The sequence below is a fragment of the Pogoniulus pusillus genome, chromosome 2, assembly GCF_015220805.1.
Source record: "Pogoniulus pusillus isolate bPogPus1 chromosome 2, bPogPus1.pri, whole genome shotgun sequence".
Taxonomy (NCBI): Eukaryota; Metazoa; Chordata; class Aves; order Piciformes; family Lybiidae; genus Pogoniulus; species Pogoniulus pusillus.
The window spans coordinates 37,683,145-37,710,141 of record NC_087265.1 but is presented as its reverse complement, the minus strand read 5'-3'; the positions used below and the strand labels follow the sequence as shown (position 1 = coordinate 37,710,141).

General features: G+C 38.2%; 1 protein-coding gene across 1 annotated transcript in view; it reads left to right on the top strand.

The window, feature by feature from the left end:
- The window catches only part of NBEAL1 (neurobeachin like 1), a 97,120-nt gene that overhangs the window by 45,232 nt on the left and 24,891 nt on the right, over positions 1-26,997 (top strand). Inside the window, exons 15-41 of the mRNA XM_064161562.1 lie at positions 1,166-1,298; positions 1,930-2,049; positions 3,255-3,558; positions 4,237-4,322; positions 4,744-4,833; positions 8,720-8,888; positions 9,912-10,045; positions 10,176-10,335; positions 10,424-10,526; positions 11,226-11,382; positions 11,949-12,107; positions 12,459-12,618; positions 12,939-13,027; positions 14,024-14,605; positions 15,131-15,306; positions 15,676-15,829; positions 16,866-16,994; positions 18,180-18,485; positions 18,595-18,744; positions 19,642-19,799; positions 20,642-20,766; positions 21,586-21,712; positions 23,051-23,199; positions 24,028-24,161; positions 25,052-25,153; positions 26,087-26,182; positions 26,314-26,438. Coding sequence (XP_064017632.1) covers positions 1,166-1,298; positions 1,930-2,049; positions 3,255-3,558; positions 4,237-4,322; positions 4,744-4,833; positions 8,720-8,888; positions 9,912-10,045; positions 10,176-10,335; positions 10,424-10,526; positions 11,226-11,382; positions 11,949-12,107; positions 12,459-12,618; positions 12,939-13,027; positions 14,024-14,605; positions 15,131-15,306; positions 15,676-15,829; positions 16,866-16,994; positions 18,180-18,485; positions 18,595-18,744; positions 19,642-19,799; positions 20,642-20,766; positions 21,586-21,712; positions 23,051-23,199; positions 24,028-24,161; positions 25,052-25,153; positions 26,087-26,182; positions 26,314-26,438 — 4,377 coding nt within the window. The remainder of the gene's footprint in view (positions 1-1,165; positions 1,299-1,929; positions 2,050-3,254; positions 3,559-4,236; positions 4,323-4,743; positions 4,834-8,719; positions 8,889-9,911; positions 10,046-10,175; positions 10,336-10,423; positions 10,527-11,225; positions 11,383-11,948; positions 12,108-12,458; positions 12,619-12,938; positions 13,028-14,023; positions 14,606-15,130; positions 15,307-15,675; positions 15,830-16,865; positions 16,995-18,179; positions 18,486-18,594; positions 18,745-19,641; positions 19,800-20,641; positions 20,767-21,585; positions 21,713-23,050; positions 23,200-24,027; positions 24,162-25,051; positions 25,154-26,086; positions 26,183-26,313; positions 26,439-26,997) is intronic.

The window sequence follows — 26,997 nt, the reverse complement described above, 5'->3', positions numbered from 1 at the left end:
TAGGACTGCTTATGTCTGTTGAGTTTGTCTATAATCATGGTCTCTGCATCTGTATTTGTGTTTTATGCTGATAGGTACAGGTATTTGATGGTACAGTAGTTAATGCATCCTTTTGAAATAATGGTGCTTATGGACATGTAGGAGGTTTTGGCAGCAGTTGATAGTTTATGTACATTTTTTTGTATTCATGAAAGATTTCTCAAATCAAGCGTGTGCTTGTAGGAGTTATTTATAGAAAGCTGCTCACATTTTATTTTCTTCATTATGTGAGTGAAATAAGATGTGTAAGAATGCCTGGATTTGCATTCTGCACTAAAATAAATTTCTTGCTGATAGATAATCACTGTTACTGGCCAATCAAACTATTTTAGTACAAATTTATCTATAAAATTAAAGATTGAAATTTCTGAATTTTCTAGAAGAGTTACTCCCTGTGCTGTTCTGATCTTTAAGGTAGATAAAATGTCTGTTGTGCCAGGGGAAGTATAGGCTGGATGTTAGGAGGAAGTTCTTCCCAGAGAGAGTGATTGCCATTGGAATGGGCTGCCCAGGGAGGTGGTGGAGTCACCATCCCTGGAGGTGTTCAAGAAAAGACTGGATGAGGCACTCGGTGCCATGGTCTAGTTGACTGGATCGGGATGAGTGCTAGGTTGGACTGGATGATCTTGGAGGTCTCTTCCAACCTGGTTGATTCTGTGATTCTATGATGTAAAACAAGAGAAAGGGAAAAAATAGACCTGCTACCTGTAACAGTAATGTCACAAATCTGCAGGTAGTAGTGGCAGCTTTACTGACATCCAGAATTGAACTGATATAAACCAGCACAGTTTACATGTCAGGCACTTCTTTATTCTAATGTTGTAGCTTCCAGAGACTGCAGTTGGCAGGACTTTTTTTAAGCTGTGTGGGTCAAACAGAAGCATTACTTGTTGGGACTGAGCTTATGTTTTTGCCTAAAAGATGTATGGCTACAAGCTGCTTTTGAGAACTTTGTGGATCACCTTTGGCTTCTATTTTTTAACAAGAGTGACAGCCAAATAGTAAATACAGGACCAGCAAACAAATGGCTTAAGTTGGTTCTTTCCTTAATGAATGTGTTAGGTTATTTCTGGTAGTCTGGATGAAACAAGTTGTTGATTGTGTGCTCTGTTGTCTTTTTCTGTAGCTTTTTTACAGGAAGTGGTACGGGTTTTGAAGCATTTATTACATGCTCTGGGGTATTGGTGGTTGCAGTTTGCACAAAGAGGGAGTATGCAACGGTGATGCTGCCTGACCACTGTTTTTTTGATTCTCTCTGGGTAAGATTTCATACTGAAAAGCACTTTGTGTAGGATAGTGCTGTTAGGACAGAATTCAGTGGGTGGGTTTTTTTGTTTGGGTGTTTTGGGTTTTTTTTTGCTGTTTTACAAATTACCTGTCACTTTTAAATAATTCATTGCCTAAGAACAAATCTAACCTCAAACAGTGCAAACAATTTCCATGTACATTATTGGTTGATTGAGCTAAAGTGTGCCAATATTCTTAGCCATTTCTTTGTGACAGCCAATTACAGCATTGTGCTTAGAGATTTTTCTAACATGCAGATTTTTAAATGTTAAATTATCACAAGCATAGCTGGCTGTGGTGTTGTGTGAATGAGTTACCTGTGCTACTGCATTTCCACCCTGCCCTCTTCTATTTTTTTTATGTCAGGACTAATGTGCACTGTCATGAAGGAGCTACACCTCTCTCCCTTCAAAAACCCATTTACATCTAAACTACTTTATAGTGGAAGCAGCTGATAGGTGGTCTTGTCTTCTTGTTGATCCTTCAGATGTATTTTCTTACGCAATTTCCTCACCAAATTAGTCAAGATGAAGTGAAATATTTTGATTCAGTCATTTTACTGCTTTATACGAATGACTTAATTATTTTATATTGCTTAACCAGCACAACATAACCATTGTTCATATGCCTGGGAAGAGGCCCTTTGGTCAGAGCCTTGTGTACATCTATGTTAATGGACAGCAGAAAGTCTCTGCCCCACTTCGATTCCCTGCTTTGAATGAAGTAAGTTCACCACCTAAGTCACGCTGGTTGTGATGAACTATGATAGAGCACTGAGAACTTGGCTTTTTTAGTTTGGAATTGGTGTAAAAGTTTAAGATGGCTTCACCTGTTGCTGATAGGTTTCTGTTCAACTTTGGACAGTGCTCAGGGTATCAATTTGAAGTATAATTAACCATTAATTAATGTTTGTTTAGTCATCTCACTTTAAAGGCAAAACAAAAAACCTCCTCAGATTGCCACAGTAACCACCTGAACGTATGGACATAATTGATGATGAGCTGTCATTTATTCACAGCCCTGCCAGCAGGGTTGTTATGACAGTACTCAGTGAGGAATATTCCATGTTCTTTTTTAACTTGTATTTTCTGTGTGTTCCCTTAATATGCTAATCTTATATCTACACTTTTTTAGCTGGATAAGCAGTTTACAAGAAGTTAATCTAACCATTTGAAATGTGTACACATTTGGCCAAGAGAAAACACACTAGCCATCAGAATGAGTACATGTTTTGTTTAGTTTTCTTTGTAATCATTGCCCATTCATTTTGTGGAGCAAATCCACTTTAAACTGGGCTGCACCACTGAACATTCTTCTCTCTTTTTTAAGTCCTAATTTGACGTCTGTTAAATACATTGAGCAAACACTTAAATTGGATGCAGTCCTAGTAAAATTGGTATAGCACTTTAAAATGAGAGTAAATGTAATTTCCTTTGTGAGATAAAATTCTGGATTTTAGCCTATCTGTAGAATAAGCATTCTAAACATCCAGGTGCTTAAAAGTAGGACAAGTAAACCTCCCATGAGAGCACCTATTTGAGGGGAATAATTGATATGAGACATGTACAGTAACATACATACTGTGATGGTATTTTGGAATATAATCCAGAAAAGGAGCATTTATCCAGGTATCTGGAGCACAATCCTTCCTGGCTTTGCTCCTGTCAGAGGTTATGCAATGGCTGAAGTGACTGAATTACTATTGGAGAAAGGAGACTGTGCTCTTGTGGAAAGTATATGTTCTTTTTGGCCTACTGTGATGGGTTACTTCTTTTCCAAGTCACACCAGAACTTGTTGCTTTTGGTTTGATTTATTTAGTTCAAGTTTGCCAGAGATAGTATTCAAAAATCTAACTGAAAATCTAACCTACTTTCTTCACATTTTACAAAGTATGTGTTTTTTCTTTCTTCCATGCATGACTCTGCAGTCTTTTACTTCTTGCTGCATTGGTTCAGCTGGTCAAAGAACAACTACTCCTCCTCCATCTCAAATGCCAGATCCACCCTTTTCCTCACCTATTATGCCCCATCGGACATCACTTTCGGGCATTCTTTCTACGGGAAGTTGGGGTGGTATGCTTGGAAAACCAGAGCTCATCACCAAGATGATTTCAGCAGGGACTCAGGACAGTGAATGGGGATGTCCAACATCTTTGGAGGGTCAGCTTGGATCAGTTATCATCTTTCATGAAGCACTGCAACCTCCTCAGGTGAAAGCATTATATTTAGCAGGTAAGTGGTGGTTGGACTGATGTTGGTGGAATGAAAGGGATGAGTTACAGACAAAACTCCACCAAACTTAGGTCTACACAGACACATAGTCTAGAATTGCAGAGCTGTACTAAGTGAAAGGATATTATAACAAATAAGCTTAAGACAGAATGATAAGTATTTTATGAAGTTTGATTTAAAACATTATGTTTACATAAACTCATCTATGTAGCATGTGTACAGTCTTACCAAAATCAACATGTTAGGTTGTATTTGCACTTGTAAGCTTGCTGCCGTTTGCCTACATATGTGTTTACACTTGAGACTCTTTAAAGTATTTCCGCTTAAAGGTGATTTATATTTACTTATTTTCTCACAGGAATCAATTCATAATTAAGGACTCATTTAAAAAAGATAAAATTCTGATAAGCTATGTATTAGAGTTCAAAGTTTTAAAATAGAAAATTCCATAATGATTTGAGATTGTTAGGAGTTAGCATAAAACCACTTCAGTCATTTAAAGGAATTATTTTTATATCACTAAAGGAAACTGTTTTGAAGATGACTCATTTTCTGGACATTTAACTTGATGACAGAGATAGCAGTATAAAATTTGTGCAGGTCAACATTAATATTCAGTGGATTCTTAAATATATGTGTTACAAATACATAATTTTACACGTTTCTGTTTTTTAATAGGTCCAAACTGTTTAACTCCGTGGAAGTCTCAGGAGGCTGAAATAGCAGATCTCCCCAGTAAGGTGCTAATTCATTATACACCAAAGGTATGAAACAATACATAACTTCTCATTTATTTCACAGTGTGCAGTAATTTCAGAACATGTTCTAGATGATCTTTTCTTTTTGCTTTGCTGTTGTGGTTTCATAGACCTGGAGAAAGTACCAGCTTTTTGCTGCGGTTATTATGGGAAGACAAAGAGCTGCGAGAGTGGTCTTAAGCTGTAGTCTGGTGTAGAGATGGTAGGGTTTGTTCTTGTTTGGTAAAAGGATGAAATTATCTTGTACAGTAGTGAGTGTCAAGTCTAAGATAACATATATGATGCTTCCAGGTGTTGCAAATTAAATGTTTGAATATCAGCGTCATAGCAGGAACTTCCTGAAACACATCATTTGTAAATTGTATATGTTCAAGGCTCTGTAACTTGTTTCCCAAATGATACTCTAGCATCTTCATTTATTTAACAGGCCTGCAGAAACCCAATTTGTCTTGACCTATCTGCAAATCTCTTACATGGAAGATTAACTGGAAACAAAGTAGTGAACTGGGACATAAAGGTAAACGCGTAATGAAAGAAGCAGAACCTGATGTAAATATGATGGTGGTTGTATGCATTCACCTAACTTCTGGAATGCCCATAAGTTGTTATCATAATGCAAATTACATTTAGCAGACACAATGTGTTTTTGAAATTGGAATCAGTGAGTTAATGCTCTAGCTGGAGCAGCATTACAATTAAGAGCAGTAGCCCTTCTGTGTTCTCAATGCATGTTCTGTATTTAAAGTATTTTACCTTCTCCAGGGAATTGTGTAATGGCTTTCTTGGAGTCAGACTCTGAATTCTATTAACATTAGTAGGGTTAAGATAACACAGATTTTGCTGTGTTACTCTTAGAAAAGTATTATTGAATTGCAGACTAACTTTAACAGAAAATGAGGGGTGGGCTTAAAATATAAGAATCTAGCAAAATTTTAAGTAGATAAAGTAGTTATCTTACTTGCTTTTGGTTTGGGATTGGCAGGGCTGTTGATCTCACAATCCAAAGGCTTCAAGAAAATACCAACTATTCACTGAAGTGTGTTATCTCATTCTGTTTCTGCTTGTACTCTAATTGTCCAGCATTGTTTCCTTAATGTTAGATCCATTGGAGCATCTGCTTCTTACAGGCTATACAAATCATCTTTGTTTAGCTTTTGCTAGCAGTTGTAATCATATCAGTAATGCAATCTTAGCATTTGAGCTTCAAATTTAACATTTTCTGGCTCAACCTGTTTCTGATCTCCAGCTCAAATGTTCTATCATAGTGAAACCACCCTGTATTACAGATTGGTTTGTGTTATTTTGTTTTCTTAAACCAGCACATGGGGTCTCACACCTCTAAAGTTCAGGTCTGACTTTACATTGTAGAATTACAGCTCAGAGTTTTGACAGCCTTTTTTGACAACTTCTCGTGGTCCAGGAGATTTAGTGCTAGTGATTTGGACTTTCTTGGTGCTCCACAAATGGAGTACAGTCTGAGCAAGTTACGTGTCCTTTAGATGTCTTCTGTGTAAAATGGCAAATAGTCTTCTACTTTCTAGTTCAAGGAGAGTAGGAAGAATCACACAGAATCACAGAATTAACCAGGTTGGGAAAGACCTCTAAGATCATCGAGTCCAACCTATCACCTAACCCTTCTAATTAACTAACCCATGGCACTGCATCAGGAATGGTGTGGTCAGCAGGAGCAGGGAGGTCATTCTGCCCCTGTACTCTGCACTGGTTAGACCTCACCTTGAGTCCTGTGTTCAGTTCTGGGCCCCCCAGTTTAGGAGGGACATTGAGATGCTTGAGCGTGTCCAGAGAAGGGCGACGAGGCTGGGGAGAGGCCTTGAGCACAGCCCTACGAGGAGAGGCTGAGGGAGCTGGGATTGGTTAGCCTGGAGAAGAGGAGGCTCAGGGGAGACCTTATTGCTGTCTACAACTACCTGAGGGGTGGTTGTGGCCAGGGGGAGGTTGCTCTCTTCTCTCAGGTGGCCAGCACCAGAACAAGAGGACACAGCCTCAGGCTGCGCCAGGGGAGATTTAGGCTGGAGGTGAGGAGAAAGTTCTTCATTGAGAGAGTCATTGGGCACTGGAATGGGCTGCCTGGGGAGGTGGTGGAGTTGCCGTCCCTGGGGCAGTTCAAGGCAAGATTGGACGTGGCACTTGGTGCCATGGTCTAGCCTTGAGAATTGTGGTAAAGGGTTGGACTTGATGATCTGTGAGGTCTCTTCCAACCTTGTTGATACTGTGATACTGTGATACTAAGTGCCTCACCCAGCCTCCTCTTAAACACCTCCATTTCCTCTTGTTCTGTTGTTAATTACATGGGAAAAGAGGGCAATACTAACCTCATTACTACCTCTTTTTAGCTAGCTCTAGAGAGATAATAGTGAAAATAAAACATAGATGAAAGCTGCATTACCTCTCTCAGCCATGCCAGTTTCTAAGCACGGAATAGAAAGTGCTAGAATACAGAATTCCATAGAATATAGAATACAGAATCAATCAGATTGGAAGAGACCTCAGCCCTATCCAGTCAACTAGACCATGGTGCTAAGTGCCTCATCCAGAAACCATAAAAGGCATACCAGCAGCTTTGCTCACCTGGTACCAGTCTCATCATGTGTTCCCTCGTCACTAACACACATTAATAGAACCACTTCAGCTGGAAAAGACCTCTGAAATCATCAAGTCTGATCATCAGGTCCAACCATCAGCTGTGGCCATTAAGCCATGTCCACAGGTTTCCTGAACATCTCCAAGGATGGTGACTCACCCACCCACCCCAGGACATTCCCAGACAGCCTCGCTCCCAACTATGCTACATGCAGGATCTCCACAGCCACAGGACAAGAGGAAAACATCTTGCTCACAGGAGGACCGTGCAAGAAACCTCTTACTTAATATAAAACATCCAAGTTGGATTTAGGTCTGTGCTGGTTTGAGGATAATTGGAATATTTTACTGAGAGAAATTAAATCCTTAGCTGTGAGAAGAAAGAAAAAAATAAACAACAGTACCCTGTATCACTCATTCTTCTTCTGAGAAATGCAACTAGCCAAAATATAGATAAGACACTTCTCAAGCCAAAATATAGATAAGACACTTCTCACACACTGTTCAGATCTTGGTTCTGTTCCTTCTCTCTGGTGGTCTGTTTGGCTGTATCTGCCTTAACTCTTTAATCTGACCTAATCCTTTTTCCTCTAACCTCCTTGTCATCTTTTTGATATCTCACCTCAGTTCTCTCCAGATTTATCACATGATATATGGGCATTGATCTGGTTATTTCTGAAGGTAGGGAAAAAGGGAGGGGGGAGGAGTTTTGGGTTGGGAGCCTTCTGGGCAATCTGATTTCTAGGAGAGGTATTGTGTTTCTGTATTACTTTTTACTTATATATACACACAAATATTTACAGTCATATGCATGTTTGTAAATTGTGCTAAGATGTAAGTATAGCTTCATTCCTTAATTTCCAGACAGCTGGTTCTAGTCTGAGTGATTGCATTGTGTGTGGGGGCAGGTAACTCCCAAACCATCACATCTTACTTTGGCGCTTCAACATGGGGCTAATTCAGTATAGCAACCAGCAATAGAACAAGGGGACACAGTCTCAAGTTGTGCCAGGGAAAGTATAGGCTGGATGTTAGGAGGAAGTTCTTCCCAGAGAGAGTGATTGCCATTGGAATGGGCTGCCCAGGGAGGTGGTGGAGGCACCGTCCCTGGAGGTGTTCAAGAAAAGACTGGATGAGGCACTTAGTGCCATGGTCTAGTTGACTGGATAGGGCTCGGTGATAGGTTGGACTGGATGATCTTGGAGGTCTCTTCCAACCTGGTTCATTCTATTATTCTATGATTCTATAAAGTAATTTTACATTTTATTTTCTATTTTTTTAACCATTAGGGGCGTGGTTTTTCTACCATTGGTTGACAGCAAAAATTGGTTCATTGATTTTTGATATGATACAAAGAAAGCTTAAAGGGACGTTACTGGAATTTGGAGATTATGTTCTCAGCTGAGTTGGCTTTAATATTACTGAAACTGTATGCATGAAGAAATGAAGTTATTTTCAGTGCTAGAGTTTAAACTAGAAAGTACAAAGTCTGAGTGTAGAAAACTCACCCATAGAATCCCACCTCGTCTTGTCTTGAGGGAAAATTTCAAACAAAGAAATCTGAGCTGATTTGTATTTTTTTTATGAGCAGTGAACCATCAGTTGTGCTTGCATACTAATCAACAAGGAAATACTGTTGGAGTTACACTGTGCACACGCTGACTTGTGGAGAACATGTTAAGAATATTCAGACAGTGATTAGTTTGTGACTATGTAAGAGTCTTTGTATTTGGAGTAAATGTCTGTTCCGTAGTTGAGGGGATTTTATTTACAATGATTTTTCTTTTATCTTTTCAATTTAGGATATGATCAACTGTATTGGTGGAATGAATGTTCTGTTTCCATTGCTGGAGCAGATCAGTTTTCTTGGTGAACAAATTCCTGAGAAGTCTGAAGGGGAAACTCTACCTCCAGAACTAGTTACTCCTGTAGAGGGAGACTGGGTGGTATTGTCCTCCACAAAGGCTTCAGGTAGGAAAGTACAGCTGGACTGAAATATTTTTTGAGATTGATTTTAAAAGTCTTCCTGTGAATGGCAGAAAGCTCTTTTATTGTGGCTTGGCTTATTCAGAGTAACCTATGTAAAGCTGAAAGGCTGTTTCTGTTCCTTGTTATCTGACATAGATATTGAATACAAGATCAGTACTATGCAAAATTAACTTACTAACATATTCCAAATGTAGCTATATTTAATGGCATTATTTTTCTTCTCTTGATTTACTAGGACATTAGTGTAACAGTATGCAATTTTAACTTTTTTATTCTTCAATGTTTGTTCTGATCATTTTGGGAAATTATATGTGATGCAAAGCCTCCTAATATCAATAGGAGGAGCTTTCCTACAACTTGAGCATTGAGCCAGACAGTCATGCAAAGTCTTTGCAGCATCAGAACAGTACTGTTTAGCTTTTAGCCAAGCTTTTCTTTTCTTAGGAAAATGTTCTCTTCCACACAGAGTTGGATTTAGTGTTAAAATAACAAAAAAGGAAGAAAAAATATATCAGCTTTCGGAAGTTCAGATTTTAAAAAACTAATATTGAGAATGAAATTTGATCTTAACAGAAACCACTGGGAAGTCAGATCTCATGAGGGAAAACAGTACTTCAAGTATGAAGTGATAAAGTAAAAGAATAAATTCTTTGTTTCTTAATTTTTGTTGGATCATGGGTAGAAAATGTCAGTTTGCAAATATAGAGGGAGAAAAAACTGCAACACATGAAAAAGTTGTAGCTCAAAAAGAAATTTGTCTGTAACCTACAGCTAGGCTCAGAAAGCAACTGAAGTTAAGACTGGGGTGACTGTTCTGGAGAGACATGAAGTGACTGTGGCTCTGCACTAGAAGAATTTAAAGATAGTGTACAGTTAGGGATGCACAGAAAAGGAGTTGAGAAATGGAAATAGTGAGACGTGAACACTTGATTTGCTTCTTCCTCTCTGCTTCTTCCGCAGTGAGCCAACAATAAATGAGGTTTTTGCTCTTGCTCTGTTTTGCAGAAGCACGCCTGGAGAAGAACATTGTTGCTACTTTTATCTTGATGATAAAACACTTTATTCAGAGACATCATGTTAATCAAGAAAATCTCATTCACTCCCATGGAGTTGCCACCCTAGGAGCCTTGTTACAAAAGGTGAGTGAATTTGAGAAGCATCCTTTAGTAATGTCATTGTTGTCAAACAGAAAAGAATCTGAATTTCATTTGGAAGAAAATATCTTTATGAGGTTATTCAACATTTTGACATCTCTTGTTATTCTGAAAGGTGCCAAGCAACTTCATGGATGTGAATGTACTGATGGCTGTACAGCTGTTGATAGAACAAGTCTCAGTAGAAAAGAACATGCAGCTTTTGCAACAGATGTATCAACACTTACTTTTTGACTTCAGCATCTGGAACAGTGGGGACTTCCCCTTCAGAATTGGTGAGCCCTTGGACTTACACGAAGACTGGGAACTTTCCACTTGGCATAAATCTTTATCAAGGTTCTAACAAACAATTTTCTATTGTAGGGCATATACAATATCTTTCTACAATCATCAAAGACAGCAGAAGACTCTTCAGAAAGAAATATGGTGTGCAGTTTCTTCTAGACACGCTCAGGATTTACTATGGGTATGAATTCTAACTTCTCTTCATTTATTGATTGAGGCTGTTGATATTTTTCACTATCATTCTGATGAGAAAATCAGTATATGAAACTGCAGAGCAGCTTTTGGTGGTTACTTTAATTTTCAAAGTTACTTTTTTTTCCCATTTAACTTTCTACTTTTCCTTAATTTTTGTGACAGAACTGTATAAATTTATGTCAGTGATACTGGAAATGCATGGAAAGTGAATACAATTACAAATCTGAAGGATTGACTATCAACAATACAAATTCAGTCATTGATCATTACCATTATGAAAAAGGAAGGTGTTTAGCATTTTGAGTTCTTTTATATCCTTGTAGAATTTTGAATCAGACTTTCAAAAGAATTTAAAAGCTTTCATTCTTGGTTACTCAATATCTGAGTTCTGTCATTGAGGGAGATTGCCTAGAGACCTTACACTTTCCTTTGGAGGGTGGGAGGTGGGGAAACTGAAATCCTAACCTGTATCCACATCAGTCTGAGTCTACATTTCAAGGCCTTTATAGACATGGTAAGTCTGATCTAATACTGCTTATTGCTATTCAGTTGCCTTACTTCAGTTAAAATTGATAGCTAGTGTAGATAGTGAAGGGCAAAAATTGCAAAACTAGCACAGTCAAACTGCTGTTAATGGGTCATGAAGAACTTCTTGAGGTTGTTTTTCCTGTCTGTTGGTGCATAGGAGTAGCTGTAAAGACAGTGATTTGGCCCTTGATGACCTGAGAACGATACGGACATCCCTCTATGGTCTGATCAAGTATTTCCTGAGCAAAGGTGGAACACATGAAGAAATACAGAGCATCGTTGGATATATAGCTGCCACCAGTGAAGAGGAACAGGTACCCAGTATGGCATAAATGAATAGTTTAATCTGTACTTGTTTTGATTTTGCTTCTGGGTGTTTAGAAATTTTGTCTTGTGTGCTTAGAAGAGGAAGTGTACGAAAGAGAAGACCGCAAGCTAAGTGTTGCTTCATGTCTCATTCAGTTTATTTGTAGCTGGTTGTAGAAGCACAAAGTCCTCTGCAGGTGGCCTTTTACCAATTACGTTTCCCCTGAGAAGGGCAAAAAACACATAATGTGTAATGCTGTCATAACCAAAGTTCTTTTTGTTTACAAACACCCAAATTAATCAGACTTCAACTGATTAGAAGTTGTAACGATGTAGTTTCTATTTTGTAGACATCAATGGAACTTGAGCTTGCTTTGTAGCTCTAATTACACTTTAATATTGTGTTCTATATAGAAAAAATGTATTTAAAAAATCTATTTTTAAATGCAGTAATATTGAGCAGACACAATGTCTGCTCAATGTAGGGTAAACTTAAAAGTCAACAAAATCTTCCCCAAACAGAGCATAAACTCTGATTAAACTGTGAATTAATGTGTTTGTCTTAACTTTGTAGCTCTGTGGCATTCTCGATGTTCTCTTCAGCCTACTTCATTCCAGCCCAACCCCAGACCAGCTTTTCTTACTGCTTTTTGAACCAGGGAATGCTGATATTCTGTATGCTCTGTTACTGCATCAGAGATACTCTGACAGGCTTAGAGAACTCGTGTTTAAGGTAAAGAACTGTATTATATGTTCTTAAATCAAGCAGTTGAAGATAGATTTGTATTTTTTGGTGTTCTAACTGAATAGGTAATGCAATTGCTAAGACCTCATCATCCAAGTTTCAGTTTTATTGTTCTCTCTTCTATTAGATAAATTTCATTGCTAGATGCCATATTCACAGTGAAATCAGTATTCTCTTGAAATATTTGGGTGGTTTTGTTGTTTTTTGTTAGGTAAAAAGTCCATGGTCTGTGTTGTTTGAGTTAGCTTACAAAGTAGAAGTGTATCACAGACAATGAAGTTTTAAGGGATCTGGGTTCTCCTTTGTGTTTATTTAGCTTGTGTGTGTTGTTTTATGCAGATCCTAGAAGAGATGCTGAAATGCACTAAAGTTTATGAACGTAGTAAGCATCGTATGAGACTCAGAGAAGTTGGATACTCTGGACTGGGGCTCCTTTTGAATGAATCATCAGTTACTGTTTCTCTGATTAAAAACCTTCTTAACCAAGTTCTGTATGCAGGTAATTGGCAAGTGTTGTGTGTACCATTAGTAACTTACTGCTACTCAGAGGACAATGTGTTCATTGGTTTTTCTGTTTGTTTGTTTTGTCCTGGTTTTGTTTTTTTTTTAAATTTGTTTGGAAAAGCCAGAGCTCTTACATCACAGAACTGTTTCATTCTAAGTTTCCATGAGTCTCAGGTAACATTTTCTTAGCTCTGAGAAACTTTGTCTTTTATGACCTCTGGGTGTAGAGATGAACTCTGAAGCGTTTCTTGACATTTCTCTCTTACATTCTCCTGCATGTTATCAGTTGTGTTATTTTTTCTTTCTCTCCTACAGATCCTGCTGTGAATTATAAAGATCTCATGGCTGTAGTGTATCTGGCTCATAGATCAGATGTAAACATGAGGGTGGTTATCTGTAGAAAGGTTAGTTGTCTTTAAAATTGGAATACTGTCCTTTAAGCCCATAAGCCATACAGTGTGCTATCTTAATTGATTTGCTTCTTGCTTTCTTTAGCAATCATTTAAACTAAAAATTATGTTACTGTGTGAATGATGAATATTGTGTATTCCAGTCCTTTTAAAAAGCAGAGTCTCTCTCATGATTGCCATGGTCTATCCTTGAGCTCTGTGGTAAAAGGTTGGACTTGATGATCTGTGAGGTCTCTTCCAACCTTGGTGATACTGTGATAATTTGTATTTTCTGCTGATTAGAGGCAGTAGACTCTTTGAATTACTGAATTTCTTTAACGAGTGCTTAAGACCATGATCAAAGTCCTGTTCATGTTCTTGATATTTTATTTTGAAAGAAAATATTGTAGTTCAAAATAGGGATTGTGGATGCAGGGAAGAGATAGGAAAATGTAGTTACTTTTTGGGGACCAAGCTCTCACTGGCTTGAATCACTGGAATTAGTACTGAATGAGAGACTGTATTATCTATTAAGATTTCTCAAAGTCACAAAACTGAACTGGTAATAGATGTCATTGGCAAGTTGTTAATACTGCACTTTTCCTAATTTTAGCTATTTAATAGTTCCTAACAAAGCATATTTTCTGTTCTAGATTTTGATTTTTTTTGTAGTCCAGTGGCTGTGCAGGATTATTTGTTATGTTAACTGGCTTTCTCAGGAATTGGTGCAGAAGAGTGGCTGAAATGTGAGAACTTGCCAGTATGCTTTGATAGTTTCTTCTTTTCCCTAGTGCTGAGAATTCTGGTGTTTGGTTTTTTTTTCAAATGTATATTTATCGTGAAAAATGTTTGTCTTGTTTGCTGCTTCTTAATTGATTGTGGCTCATCTATGAAGTGTTTTTTTAAAGCCATAAAAGCTTTAGTATTGTAAAATGTCTAGTTGAAAAAATAGGAGGAATACACTTACAAGCTAAAATTAATGTGTAAGTATGGCATGTCTTCTATCCTTAGGTTTTGCACCTTTTGCATTCTCAGTTGGATGCAGCACAACAGATTTCTCAGCAGCTGGGCTGGCAGGACACTTTGATTAGGCTGTTCCTGAAAGAAAACTCAGAGGTCCATTTTGGCTTTAAAGAGAACAGGACTGATTCCTCACGGGAAGAGGAAAAAAACCTTCGCGCTGAAGAGCTTCAGAAACATCAACCTGATAAGACAGAGGGAGACAAAACTGGCACTTTTACATCTGTTAATGGTTTATTTGATCAGTGGAGTTTAGAAGACAACAAATCCCTGGATGTGCCCACTCATTTCTCTGTAATGCCGCTGGAAGGTGCATCCACAGCAGAGATATCTTTCAGATCAGAGGTCCGAGAAGAATTGTGGCACAGTAATCCTTCACATTTGAGTTTGGATCTGTCCAGTGTTGACTCTTATGAACTGGCTGATACTGTGAATCAGATGACAGATAGCCAGCCCAGCACACCGTCACCAGTAGAGACCACAAAACCATTTTCTGGGCAGCCTGACAAAGAGCTGGGCGTTATAAATGATGTGGGCCTCAGTGCTGATCTGTCTTTATTTGAAAACCAAGGAGTAAGTAATTCACTTCCTCTGTGGTTAATTTCCCCAACTGTCTGCAATTCCTTCTTTAACCTTAATTGTCCTTTTTTTTTTAACTTCTTCCATCTTCCAACAGATTTCTAGGAAGCAGGAGTACTTCCTTTTATAATGTATATAGTTGCCTTAGGTTTTATGTTAAAAAAACTCCCAAGCCATCACAAGCATACAAAAAAAAAATACAAACTTCACCTCTCTCTTCCATATTTCAATGTCTTTTGTCTTCCAGAGGTTGCGTGGAGCAGACTTGCTGTGAAAAAATTGAGGGTAGCTAAGGGGCAGGTTGAAATAATGATGTAGAAGTCAAGTCAGTATGTATTACAATGTACAAGCAAGACACAGGCTCTGATATTTGCATTTTCCTGTATTTAGCAATGAGGCTTTAGACTGCAGACTTTCTAAAAACGCTGAAACATGCAAGCATAAGGACTGTGACAAATGAGAAATGCTTGGAAGGTTTTCTAGATCAGAATGGTTGTAAATATTTCTGTTATTTTGTAGGGAGGTGATAATGAACTCATACAGTTACTTACAGACATCCTACTGTTTATAATGTGGAAAGGCATTGAAAAATCTGATGATGCTGCTTGGATTGAGAGAGGACAAGTATTTTCTGCACTGACCAAACTGGGGATGTGTAATGAATTGCTGAGACCATCTGATGAAATAAAACTCAAGTGAGTGTATAGTTCATGGATCAGTCCTTTAACCTCTTTTGAGGAAAAAGGGAGAAAATAAGGGGCATTCACTAAGGAGAAGGAGTGAATGTTTCCCAGGAAGATGTACATTTCTTTCTTCTCTCTTCACATACTGTCAGAAATATACGCTGCAACCTATTTAGTAGTGTCGTATGGCCATGAGGTTTTGAGACTGCATCGTTGCTTTCATGAGCTTCTCAATCTCTTTTACCTCATTGGCTTATGGAGAAGACAGCAGTTATGTCACTAAAGACTAAGAGATTCAATTAAATACTTAATTGGATTTTTTAAAAGCCACTTACTCTTAGAGCATGTAATAATTACTTTGGGATTTTATTCTCTGTGCAGCTTGCTGGAGAAGATGTTAGAATGGTCAGTCACGGATAACAGAGATTCCAAAGCTCTCCCTACACATGCTGAAAATGCCTTCAGGCTCCTGCTAATTGTACAAGACTTCCTACAGGCAGAAGGACTAGTTAATTCAAATGTATGGACAGAAAAGGTATAGTAACTACATAATGGAAGCACTGTATATGGGCTGAAATAGTAAGGAAAAAGTTATCAGCTGTCATCCCTTCTAGGCATATGTTTTCAAACTTATAGATATTACAGGACAGAGGTTTAGAATGGAGTGAATTAGATTGCCCCTTAAAGAGTAAGAAAGTATTAATACCTACTACAGGGAATATAGTTAGCTTTGCAAATGAAATAAGCCTGGAAATGGTGTTCTTTGTTGAAAATCTAGGTCTCTTCAGACCGGCAGAAGATTTAGGAAACATAGAGGCTAATGAAATGATGTCATTTGGAACTTAAGCAGATTTTGCACTACTTATCAGTATGTGTGTCCTGAATAAATAACAGATCAGCCAAAACTCTGCTCTCAGTTGCAAGCTGAGAAATGTCATTTCTGGGCTTTAACCAGTATTGGAGTTCCAACATGATTTTGTGCATTCGTATGCAAATAGCTCTGTTTTGTACATCAGAGTGAGAAATACAACTAGCAAACGTAGTAAGTAGTAGTGTAAAGAAGCTCTCTGTCATCTGGATGAAAAAACCAAACCCATAATGTTAAGAGTCATAAGCATAGTAATTCTCAAATTGTTCTCCAGAATACCTGCTTGTAAGTAAACATAGCTAAAACTTGAAGCTTTTAGTTGTTTGGTTTTGAGAAGTCTCCTATTGGTAAATGCATTGGTTTCTGCTGCAAACTGGCTAATTATAAATGAGGTCTGAACTTTGGAGCAATGAGAGCTGTACTTAATACCAGCTCTGAATTGAAAATAGCAGTCCTCCCATAAATTATCCTTCACTGTGCCTGAGGAGAGTTTTAAACACTTCAATATTTCAAGCAGGACAGCTTTCAGTCTGCTGTAGAAGCCTTCAGGTGATTGTGAGGCTTAATGAAGAATGGATTTACATTTCAATAATTTATTGGAGAATCTATCCAAGTATATTAGGTTTAAGCAAAAATGTCTGGGTAGTGAATTGTGCCATTTGCCACGTGATTACTTTGTGCAAATCCTCTGTTTTCACAATAGCTTTTGGAAGAACTAGTGACCCTCACTGATAGCCTGTCGGTTTGGTACTCTGCTGGCCAAGAAGCAGTCCGACTTTCACAGGTGCAAGTCCAGGTGCTCCTTGGATTCATTGCACAAGATAACTTACAGGTTTGTTGCAAATTCCTGCAAGAGTCACTGTGTTTTAAGTGCATATTTGATGTAACTGTTGTTGGTTATAGAGGAGCTATTTGTGCCAGTGAACAGACTGATTGCAGTCCATCCTTCTACAAAGAATATGGTTTAGTGGTTCTTAATGCTTCCAAACTTGCTCTTCAGTTCTGTCAATGTGTAGCTCCTGAGAATGAGGAAGGTGAAGAGAGCAAGCTGTTTGAAGACAGGACTCTGTAGACTCTAGTGGCGTTAAGATAGTGATTCTGGTCATGACTTTTTATTTCTACCATGGAGTACATTTATTAGCATGAATGTATTCTATGGGAGAAATACCTACTATAAAATGGGCTCAGATTTATGTACATGAATTGCATGTGAGTTCTGTCAGATCAGCATTTCAAACAAACTTAGTAGAGCTGTACCTGGAGTATGAGCCCTTCAGTAAAACTTGTAGTTTAAGTATGGCATTGTCTTAATGCAGCTATGTGACTTTGGGGGTTGCAGTTGACTCAGATTTGGTCATCACAGAATAAAAAAATGATCATATCCTCATTTATGTTAGTACTGCATTCAGTTTTGGGCTTGCCAGTTTAAGAGAGACGGGGATCTGCTTGATAGAGTCCAATGGAGGGCTACAAGGATGATTAAGGGACTGGAATACATGCCTTATTTGGAGAGGCTGAGGGACCTGGGGCTTTTTAGTCTGGAGAAGAGAAGACTGACAGGGGGTTAATAAATGTTTATAAACATCTGAGAGCTGGGTGTCAGAAGCTGGGGAACAGGCTCTTCTCACTTGCTTCTTGTGATAGGACAAAGAGCAGTGGACATAAGCTGCAGCACAGGAGGTTCCACCTCAACACAAGGGGAAACTTGTCTACTATAAGGGTCACAAAGCACTGGAATGGGCTCCCCAGAAGGGTTGTGGAGTCTCCTTTGCTGGAGAGTTTCAAGACCCATCAGGATGCATTCCTCTGTGATCTGAGCTAGACTGTATGGTCGTGCTCTGGCAGAGGGGCTGGACTTGATGATCTCTTCCAACCAGTCGTGGTCAGTGCCTATATTTGACGCGTGTGCCTTCATGTTACCTGGGATGCAGCTAGAATATGTACATACTCCTGTGCTGAAAAGATAGAGCACAAATTACTCTTTTGAGAGTTGCATTCATTTTTGTTGTTTGTGTAGGTCTGTGCTATGGCAGCAGCCAAACTAAACACCCTCCTTCAGACCAAAGTGATTGAAAGTCAACCTGAAGCGTGCTACCTCCTGGGGAAGCTTGAAGGCATCTTGAGTAAATCAATTGAAGAGAAAACAGAAACTTACTCATTTCTGATTCCCCTTGTTCGGACATTGGTATCCAAGATCTATGAACTTCTTTTTATGAACCTGCATCTCCCTTCGTTGCCTCCTACCAATGGCAGCCCATCTTTCTTTGAGGACTTTCAAGAATACTGCAGTTCTGATGAGTGGCAGGTTTATATTGGCAAATATGTAAGTAGTAGATTCTTTGGTATTGATTTCCCTCTCTTTTTAACCGTAAAAGCAGAGCAACAAATTCAGAAATTCCCTTGTGCTTTTTGTTCTGTTGTGGTGGAACCAGATTATACCAAATATGAAGCAGTATGAAGAGAATTCATTCAGACATGATAATGAGCAGATGGCACTTTATTGGAAGGATTGTTATGAAGCATTTATGGTGAACATGCACAGGCGAGACCGGGAGAGAGGAGAAAGTAAGCTTAAATTTCAGGTAAGGTTTGGATTGAGTGCTAGTTTCTCTTAAAATTCAAGAGTTGCCTTCTACAAGATGGAGAAACTGAATTCCAGGGTAAAATCTGAATCAAAGTGATTGCATGGTGGGTGATTGATTAAGATTTTATGGTCAGTGTGACTATATAAATTGCAGCATATGAATTTTAGTTTTGGCCTTTTTGTTTAAGGGTCTTATTTGTAAAGAGAGTTATTTCAGGGCAGTAGGCCTTCCTCATAATGTAGCAACCTAGAATTATGTTCACCTATAAGCTGTGCCTTGTTTTACTCTGATTTGTGTTTTGAATTATTAAAACATCATCTCCATTATGAGATGAGACAATGTGATTTAAAAAAAAATCTTTTTCAAGCCTACTTTAAAACAGTGAAAAGATTTGAAACTGTGAACAATTCCTATTTAATATGGGGAAGAATTGTTTCTGAGCTGACCTTTCTGTGTATGTTCCAGATCAGTTTAAGTCTCTATAGCAAGTAGAGCAAAATTACTTTTCTCTTATTTTGTCTATCTCTTTTTAATAAGGATTCTTGTAGCAAGTCTTTTTTTTTATACAAGTAGCTTAGGGAGCAATACAGTGTAAGTCACATTCTGGAATACTAGAGTTAAAAAATCATGCCTATTATAATAGGATTTTCAATACTGGCCACATTTTAATGATGAAAAATTGCCTTCCTATGGATTCAGTGTTGACTTCAGTTGGTGTTCGGCACTGTTTCTTCCGGGAAATTTCTCTCAAACATTACCTTACATTTTCAGACATTTTTACTGCTAAGCTTGTCTGCTGCATCTTCATTTATGAGAAGCTTTGCATGCCACAAAACTGTGTTTTCAAAAATGAGACCTATTTCAGTGCTACTTTTATTTTTAATGGTCTTTCAGGAGCAGTTTGTGGAACCATTCACCAGAAAGTCTCGACAGGAAAATCTGAGATACAACAGTATGCTAAAGCAACTTAATAGTCAACACACAGCTACTCTGAGACAGTGGAGAGCAGCTCAGCTTTACTTGCTCTCTGAACGTGGTCCTTGGTCTGAAATGTAAGAGTGAAGTTCTTAAATCAAACTGCATATGTGTAGATGGAATTTGGTCACATGTCTAACTTAGTTTCCTATGGCTAGAACCTTGTCAAATTGACTCTGATAACCATTCTTGAGGTATGATGTTAATATTTAACGTATCTTTTATAGTGTTTTCTACATTTAATTACTCTATATTAAAATGCAAAGTCTGATGTGTAATGCTAAGATGTTTATCTGAATGCTCTTTCCCAAAAACAGTTCTTGATAAATAAATATCAGTTATCAATAAAGTGATTGCAAAAACTTTTTGAGGGATCTTACAGGTCAGTGGGTCCCAAGGAAGTGGTGGAGATGCATTCTCTGGAAGTGTTCATGAAAAGCCTGGATGAGGCACTTAGTGCCATGGTCTAGTTGATAGGCTAGGGCTGGGTGCTACGTTGGACTGGATGATCTTGGAGGTCTCTTCCAATCTGGTTAATTCTATGATTCTACTGGAAAAGAAAATACAGACTCATTACATAAAACCTCAAAGTTAGTGTTATGAAGCAAATTTCACTTTAAAAGAATTTTGCCTTAGTTTTTTAAGAATTTCTGAGTAAATTTTTTTTTTTAATTGTTTTTAACTGCAAGTGTAAACAATTTGGTGTATTTCAGTAGAAAAAAAAATCACTGTTTTCAAAATGCTTTAGGAGGATGGGAGCTGCAGTATGGAATACAAAATGAAAGTGCAGTTCATTGCTTTTGTGTTTTGCAGTAGCTGACCAGTGTTTTTCAGAAACTTGCCCTCTTCTGTAATCAGTTTGTTCACATAGGTCTTCACCTTCTTTTAATTGTTTTTATGAATGTTCTTGTTTCCCTAGGAAGCAGCATCCTATTCACTGGAAACTTTCAAATGTGGAAAATGTTTCACGTATGAGACTAAAACTAGTGCAGAATTACAACTTCAACTCTCATCAGGATGCTAGTGACCAGAGAGATAATTTAGGTAAAGTTGTGTTTGCTATTTGATTTGGGGTTCTTCAGTCATTGCTGAGGAAAGATACCGACTTCAGTCTTCGTGCTCAAGCATCAGTGTATGGTAGACACCAAAATCTTGTTTTTTCTGTATTTCCTCTATAGTAAAATGTGTAACCTAGGGGTGATGCTTAGACGTCAGACATCATCTTCCTACTGAGTAGAATTAATTTCCCCATTCATTGAAATGTGATTTTTGTTGTTTTTTTGGTTAAAAATAAAACACTCACACAAGTTTTCCTGCATATAATTATTTTTTCATGGAAAGGAAACAAAGAGCTCAGAGTAAGCAGACAGTATTTGTTTAAAATCTCATAGAGCTCCTGATTAAAATGTGTACATATGAAGTGCTCTGCCCCAGTTCTGAATTAATGATGTAGAGTGTTCTTTAAGTGAAGTATATTGGATATCAAGACTCAAACAAAGAAAACCAAACCGAAACAGCACTCTTGTAAACCTGAGTAAAACCCAAATGCATTGTATTTCCCTGAAATCTGCACGTCTTAACAATGTCAGGCAGAGCACTGCATCATGTTTTATTGGAAATGTCCACATCAGAATTCAGTTTATAATTTTGTAACATGTTTATCTCTTTATAATGTTATGGTGTGAAATGTATTTCAGGAAGTATTTTCAATGTTCTGCCGTCCCCTAAAAGTATTGTAGAGGTCTGGTTGCTTCTTGGTTAAAACTGTGATTCAGCAATAGAAGATACACTCAGTAGTTTAGATGTCTGAAAATGTTGTAGCAAAATCATTTCAGAGTTGAGTCTGTTTGTTATTTATGATAGGTGTGTACCAGACACAGCCCTCTAGTGAGTCACTGCTTCTGGAGGTGGTGAAGCAGGTGAAAGTAAGTGACTTGGAAGATGATGTTCTTGAACTACCGGAAGAAGACACAGCAGCCAGTTCAAATTTGTAAGTACAGCAAAGTAGAATAGTTGAAATATGTTCGTGTGCTAAGATTAAGGAATGAGAAACCACTTATGGAGTTGATTAGCAAACAAGACTTCCCTCATTCTTTGGCCTTAATAAACCAATCCATGGCTTTGTAATAGCATTGGATAGCATAGAAGTTGACATTTAATTTATATTTGTCAACAGTGACACACGAAGAGCTCCAGGGAAAAGACGGCTGAGTACATGTTTGTGAGGATCCATTATTGATTCATTGCTCACAGTTGGTCTGAAGCTGGAGAGCAGCCAGGAAGAAAGGGACCTGGGGATAATGGTAGATAGTAGGCTGAATATGAGCCAGCAGTGTGCCCAGGTGGCCGAGGGAGCCAAAGTCATCCTGGCCTGTATCAGGAATAGTGTGGCCAGTGGGCCCCTCTATTCAAGAGAGATGTTGAGATACTGGAACGTGTCCAGAGAAGGGCAGCGAAGCTGGTGAGAGGCCTGGAGCACAGCCTTGTGAGGAGAGGCTGAGGGAGCCTGTAGAAGAGGAGGCTCAGGGGTGACCTCATTGCTGTCTACAACTATGTGAAGGGAGGCTGTAGCCAGGTGGGGGTTGGTCTCTTCTGCCAGGCAACCAGCAATAGCACAAGAGGACACAGTCTCAAGTTGTGCCAGGGGAGGTCTAGGCTGGATGTTAGGAGGAAGTTCTTCCCAGAGAGAGTGATTTGGCATTGGAGTGTGCTGCGCAGGGAGGTGGCGGAGTTGCTGTCCCTGGAGGTGTTCAAGAAAAGCCTGGATGAGGCACTTAGTGCCATGGTCTGGTTGACTGGGTAGGGCTGGGTGCTAGGTTGGACTGGATGATCTTGGAGGTCTCTTCCAATGTGGTTGATTCTATGATTTTATGAATTGTTGAGGCTTTTCAGCTATGTATATTGTCTATAATGCTCAAGTGGCAGTCAACCCTGTAAGGACTGAAATTAGTGCTTGTCTATAGATGCCAGGGCCATTCCCTTTACCATCAGTTGTATAACATGGATGTTTGCTTGCTTAGCATTAAGATGATAGACAGTTCCCTGTGTTAAAAAGCATTCCAAAGAGAAAGCTTGCTGTGCTTCTTCCGTGTCACTTCTGTGATGTGGAGCAGGGGGGAGGGACATGGAGTGGAGCTGGTATGGGGCAAGGGAAAGATAGTAAGTACCTCACTCAAGTAGCTGAAGATGCGATAGGAGGGAGCCTGTATGTTTCTGTGCTATTGAAGTGCAACCATTCAAATTTGATTCTTTTTCACTGCACTCTTACCAAGTTCCTACAATTGTATAATCTACCCAACACTGTAACACTTAATACTATTTTTTGCAGGGATGAGAAAGATGAGCAAAGTCAGAAAGAAAAGCTAATAATGTCTGAAGATTGTGAACTCATTACAATAATTGATGTAATACCTGGTAGGCTGGAGATCACTACTCAGCACATCTATTTTTTTGATGGTAGCACTGAAAAAGAGGAAGGTGAGCATGATCAGTATCTCTTTCTTTTCAGTGTAGTTCAGCATTCTGGTTTTAGTAGACTGAGTTTGGTCAAAGTAATTGTGGAGAGGCAAGTCATGGATCTGTACTTACTGTTGTACTTGGCTGTCAGTAGCTGACTGATCCCTTCAGAATAGAGAATCTGGAACTATGCTTGCTGAGCTGTTACATTGATTCACTATTCTTAGTATATATTAACTAATTTAGTATTTTTTTTTCTTTAATTTCTGAACTGAAAAAAGACATTATCTCTAATTTGCTACTTAAATGGCATCTCCCTGGAAAAAAGTTTCACTTATACATTGATTACCAAACAGTAGTAAGTAATGAGTGAAAAGTAGTCGTATGTAATCAATAATTGTCTATATGAGTTCAGTGAACTTTAGTAGAATAGATACAGTTGAGTATGAGAACAGTGAACTGTTTTACAAATTATGGTAACATTTTCAATATCAGTATATCCAGAAAGTTGATTTTTGGAAATTCTAAACATAAAAGCTTCTATCTGAGTTTCTTTAAGGAAGAAAATGGCTTTAGTTTATATATTTGTTCTTAGAATACATTTGTAATGTGTCTTTGATCAAAAAGCAAAACCAAATTCTACATTACATCAGATATTTCCTACTGCCTCTATTTCAGCAGAACAGTAACTGAAGTTTATAATATTTTCCTAGCAAAATGGTTAATCAAATCATATATAACATTTACCTTTTCTAGGAATAATTCTGTGATGATTGGAAATAACACTGCATTATGTCTGTGAGGAGCTTTTGATATAGTTTAAGTCAATAATCAAAGTGGTCTTCCTAGGGGTAGGTTTTGATTTCAAATGGCACCTTTCCCAAATTCGAGAGATACATTTGCGCCGGTACAACCTGAGGAGGTCAGCTTTGGAAATCTTCCTTACAGATCAAACCAATTACTTCCTCAACTTCAATAAGGAGGTATGCACTTCCTTTATTTCCTGGATTTACGTTGTTAGCAAAGGTATCAAGTTTGCTGATTGTGTCTGATTTGAATCTGGTGTCTTTCATAATACTGTAACAGACTTGCTCGATATAGCCATTGTGAGAAACTCATTTGCAGTTTGTGGAAACCTCAGTCTGGCATCTAGAAAGTGATTAATTTGGAAAAGATGGATAAAACAAGGTTCTTCTTTTTCCTGTCTCTCTCTCACTCTCTAGTATAGAACAATTCAACTAAAATCACATCAATACTAATCTAAATAGCTCGAAGCCCACACATATTTTTAAGTATGCTGAGCAAGTTAATTACAAATCCAAAAGGGACTTTCTATTTTGTCACAAGATTGGAAACCATTGCTGTTTCTTTATTCCGTGGTTTAGGATTAGTGAACTTTTCCCCCTCCCCTCTCTGCATAATGTCACTGTTCCTTTGTATGTGGGACTAAGATAAATATCAGAACCTAGGGTGAGTTATGTACTAGTAGGTTAGTTTATGAATAGCTCCTGTAAAATATTGTGTGATTTGTTTTGGTGGTTTGGGGCTTTTTAAGTAAATAAACCTTTGCAATAGTTTTGTGGGGAAGACACTGCTATAACTTTATTTGAATAGAAGCATTTCCTAGGAATCTTCTTGGGTAGTGATGATTTTCTGTGTAGGATGCATTCACACAAAATAATCCCAATAAAACTTTGTAACATTGCCTTTGTATTCTATAACTGAAGGATGTCACATCCATCCACATACATGTGATTTATGCAGCAAGAAGTGTAATTGTTCCATTTATTTCACATCTTAAGTAGCAGAGAAGTTGTTTACCTGTCAGCTTCAGTATCCAAATAATTCTTTTATTAATGCTGTTTTCTAACAGGTACGAAACAAAGTCTATAGTCGAATACTGTCACTGCGTTCTCCAAATATTTCTGGGACCAGATCTCCACAGGAACTTTTTAAAGCTTCAGGTTTGATGCAGGTATGAGATTTCAGTATAAATGACCCAGCAAGAATGGAAAACATGTAGCAGGGTTGCTTTTGTTTTGAGTCCATGATCTTCAGTGCAAATAATTTTCCCTGCTACCTTTGCGTGGTGGGGCTCTAAGTAAAAGCTATGAGAAGATTAAGCAGGAAATATGGTCTTAAGAGAATTAGTAATATTGCTAGGAAAGGATAATGTCTAAATGTTTGTATAACTAAACATTGATACATTTTTAAAGGTAATAAATGTAGTTTTGTCTTTCATCTCTTTAAGTTGCAGTTACTGGTTTTTTTTTTGAGGCAGGAAGCTTGACAAATTACTTTTAAGATATTGGAATTACTTCGATTTTTCTTTGTTTCCCTAATAAAAGTTGTCCTGTCGTATGTTTACAAGGAGAAAATACCACCTATACTGAAATATGCCTGTCACACTATGGGTAGACTTTCTGAGCACAGCTCTGTCTGTTCTTTGGTTTAAAATACAATACTGGAGCAAAGGCCCAAGGACAGTGTTATTTGAGTTTCTGCACCAAAAGACGCAAGGGAGAACACTTTATAAAGAAGTTTTGACCTTTGAACTCCAATGGATTTTGACGTTGTGGTCTTCTTTGCTGCAGTACCTGTTTATCTGCCTCCTTTTTGTTTCTTTAATTTCTGTTTTTCTTCTCCTTTTTAATTCTGAGACTGACAGTTGTCTGCATTTAACACAGTGCTGGCATCAATCAGGGATGTCATTTCAGTGAAATATAGGTAGCACAGTCACCAAATCAAAAGACAAGTAGACTCATTAACAGAAACTATATTTGGCCTTCAACATCATTCTTAATCCTATGCCTTTCACTTTCCAATGCTATCCCTTGGCAGAAAAATACTGACACTGCTGTTACCTTTGACATAGTGACTTCCATGCTATCTTTTTTTTTTCCTTCAGAAATGGGTGAATAGAGAAATATCCAACTTTGACTACCTTATTCAGCTGAACACAATGGCAGGACGAACTTACAATGACCTTGCTCAGTATCCTGTGGTAATTAAAAAAAAAATCTTTTTTTGCCAAATGTATGATTTTTTTTCTATTCTGAAAGATGGATTTTTAGTACAAATTTGATCTTGGACTTTTTTTTTTCTTTTTTCCTTTTTTTTATTCTTTTTGTATAGTTTCCCTGGATTTTGCAGGATTATACTTCAGAAGAACTGGACCTGAATAATCCTGCTGTCTTTAGGGATCTCTCTAAGCCCATAGGAGTGGTCAATGAAAAGAATGCAAAGGCTGTGAAAGAGAAGTATGTATTTGAACTTACATTTCTCTATCTTTTCTGAGTCTCCAGGCTAATAACGCATTTTAAAAATAAAGTAGCAACAGTGAAAGTTTTAAAAGCTAATTTTATAAACATCACAGATGCCTTTCCAAAGGTTCTTGATTTGTTGTTCTTGCTGCATTCAGATGAGGGTGGTGAGGCTGGTGAGAGGTCTGGAAAACATGACCTATGAGGAGCAGCTGAGGATGCTGGGGTTGTTTAGTCTGGAGAAGAGGAGGCTGAGAGGGGACCTTATTGCTCTCTACAACTACCTAAAAGGAGGTGGTAGTGAGGTTGGAGCTGGTCTCTTCTCCCTAATTACTAATGATAGGACAAGAGGAAATGGCCTCAAGTTGCATCAGGGGAGGTTTAGGTTGGATGTTGGGACGAAGTTCTTTACTGAGTGGGTGGTCAGGCACTGGAACAGGCTGCCCAGGGAGGTGGTGGAGTTGCCATCCCTGGAGGTGTTTAAAAAACGTGTGGATGTGGTACTTGAGGCTATGGTCTAGTGATTAAGGATGCTGGGATGAAGGTTGGAATGGAT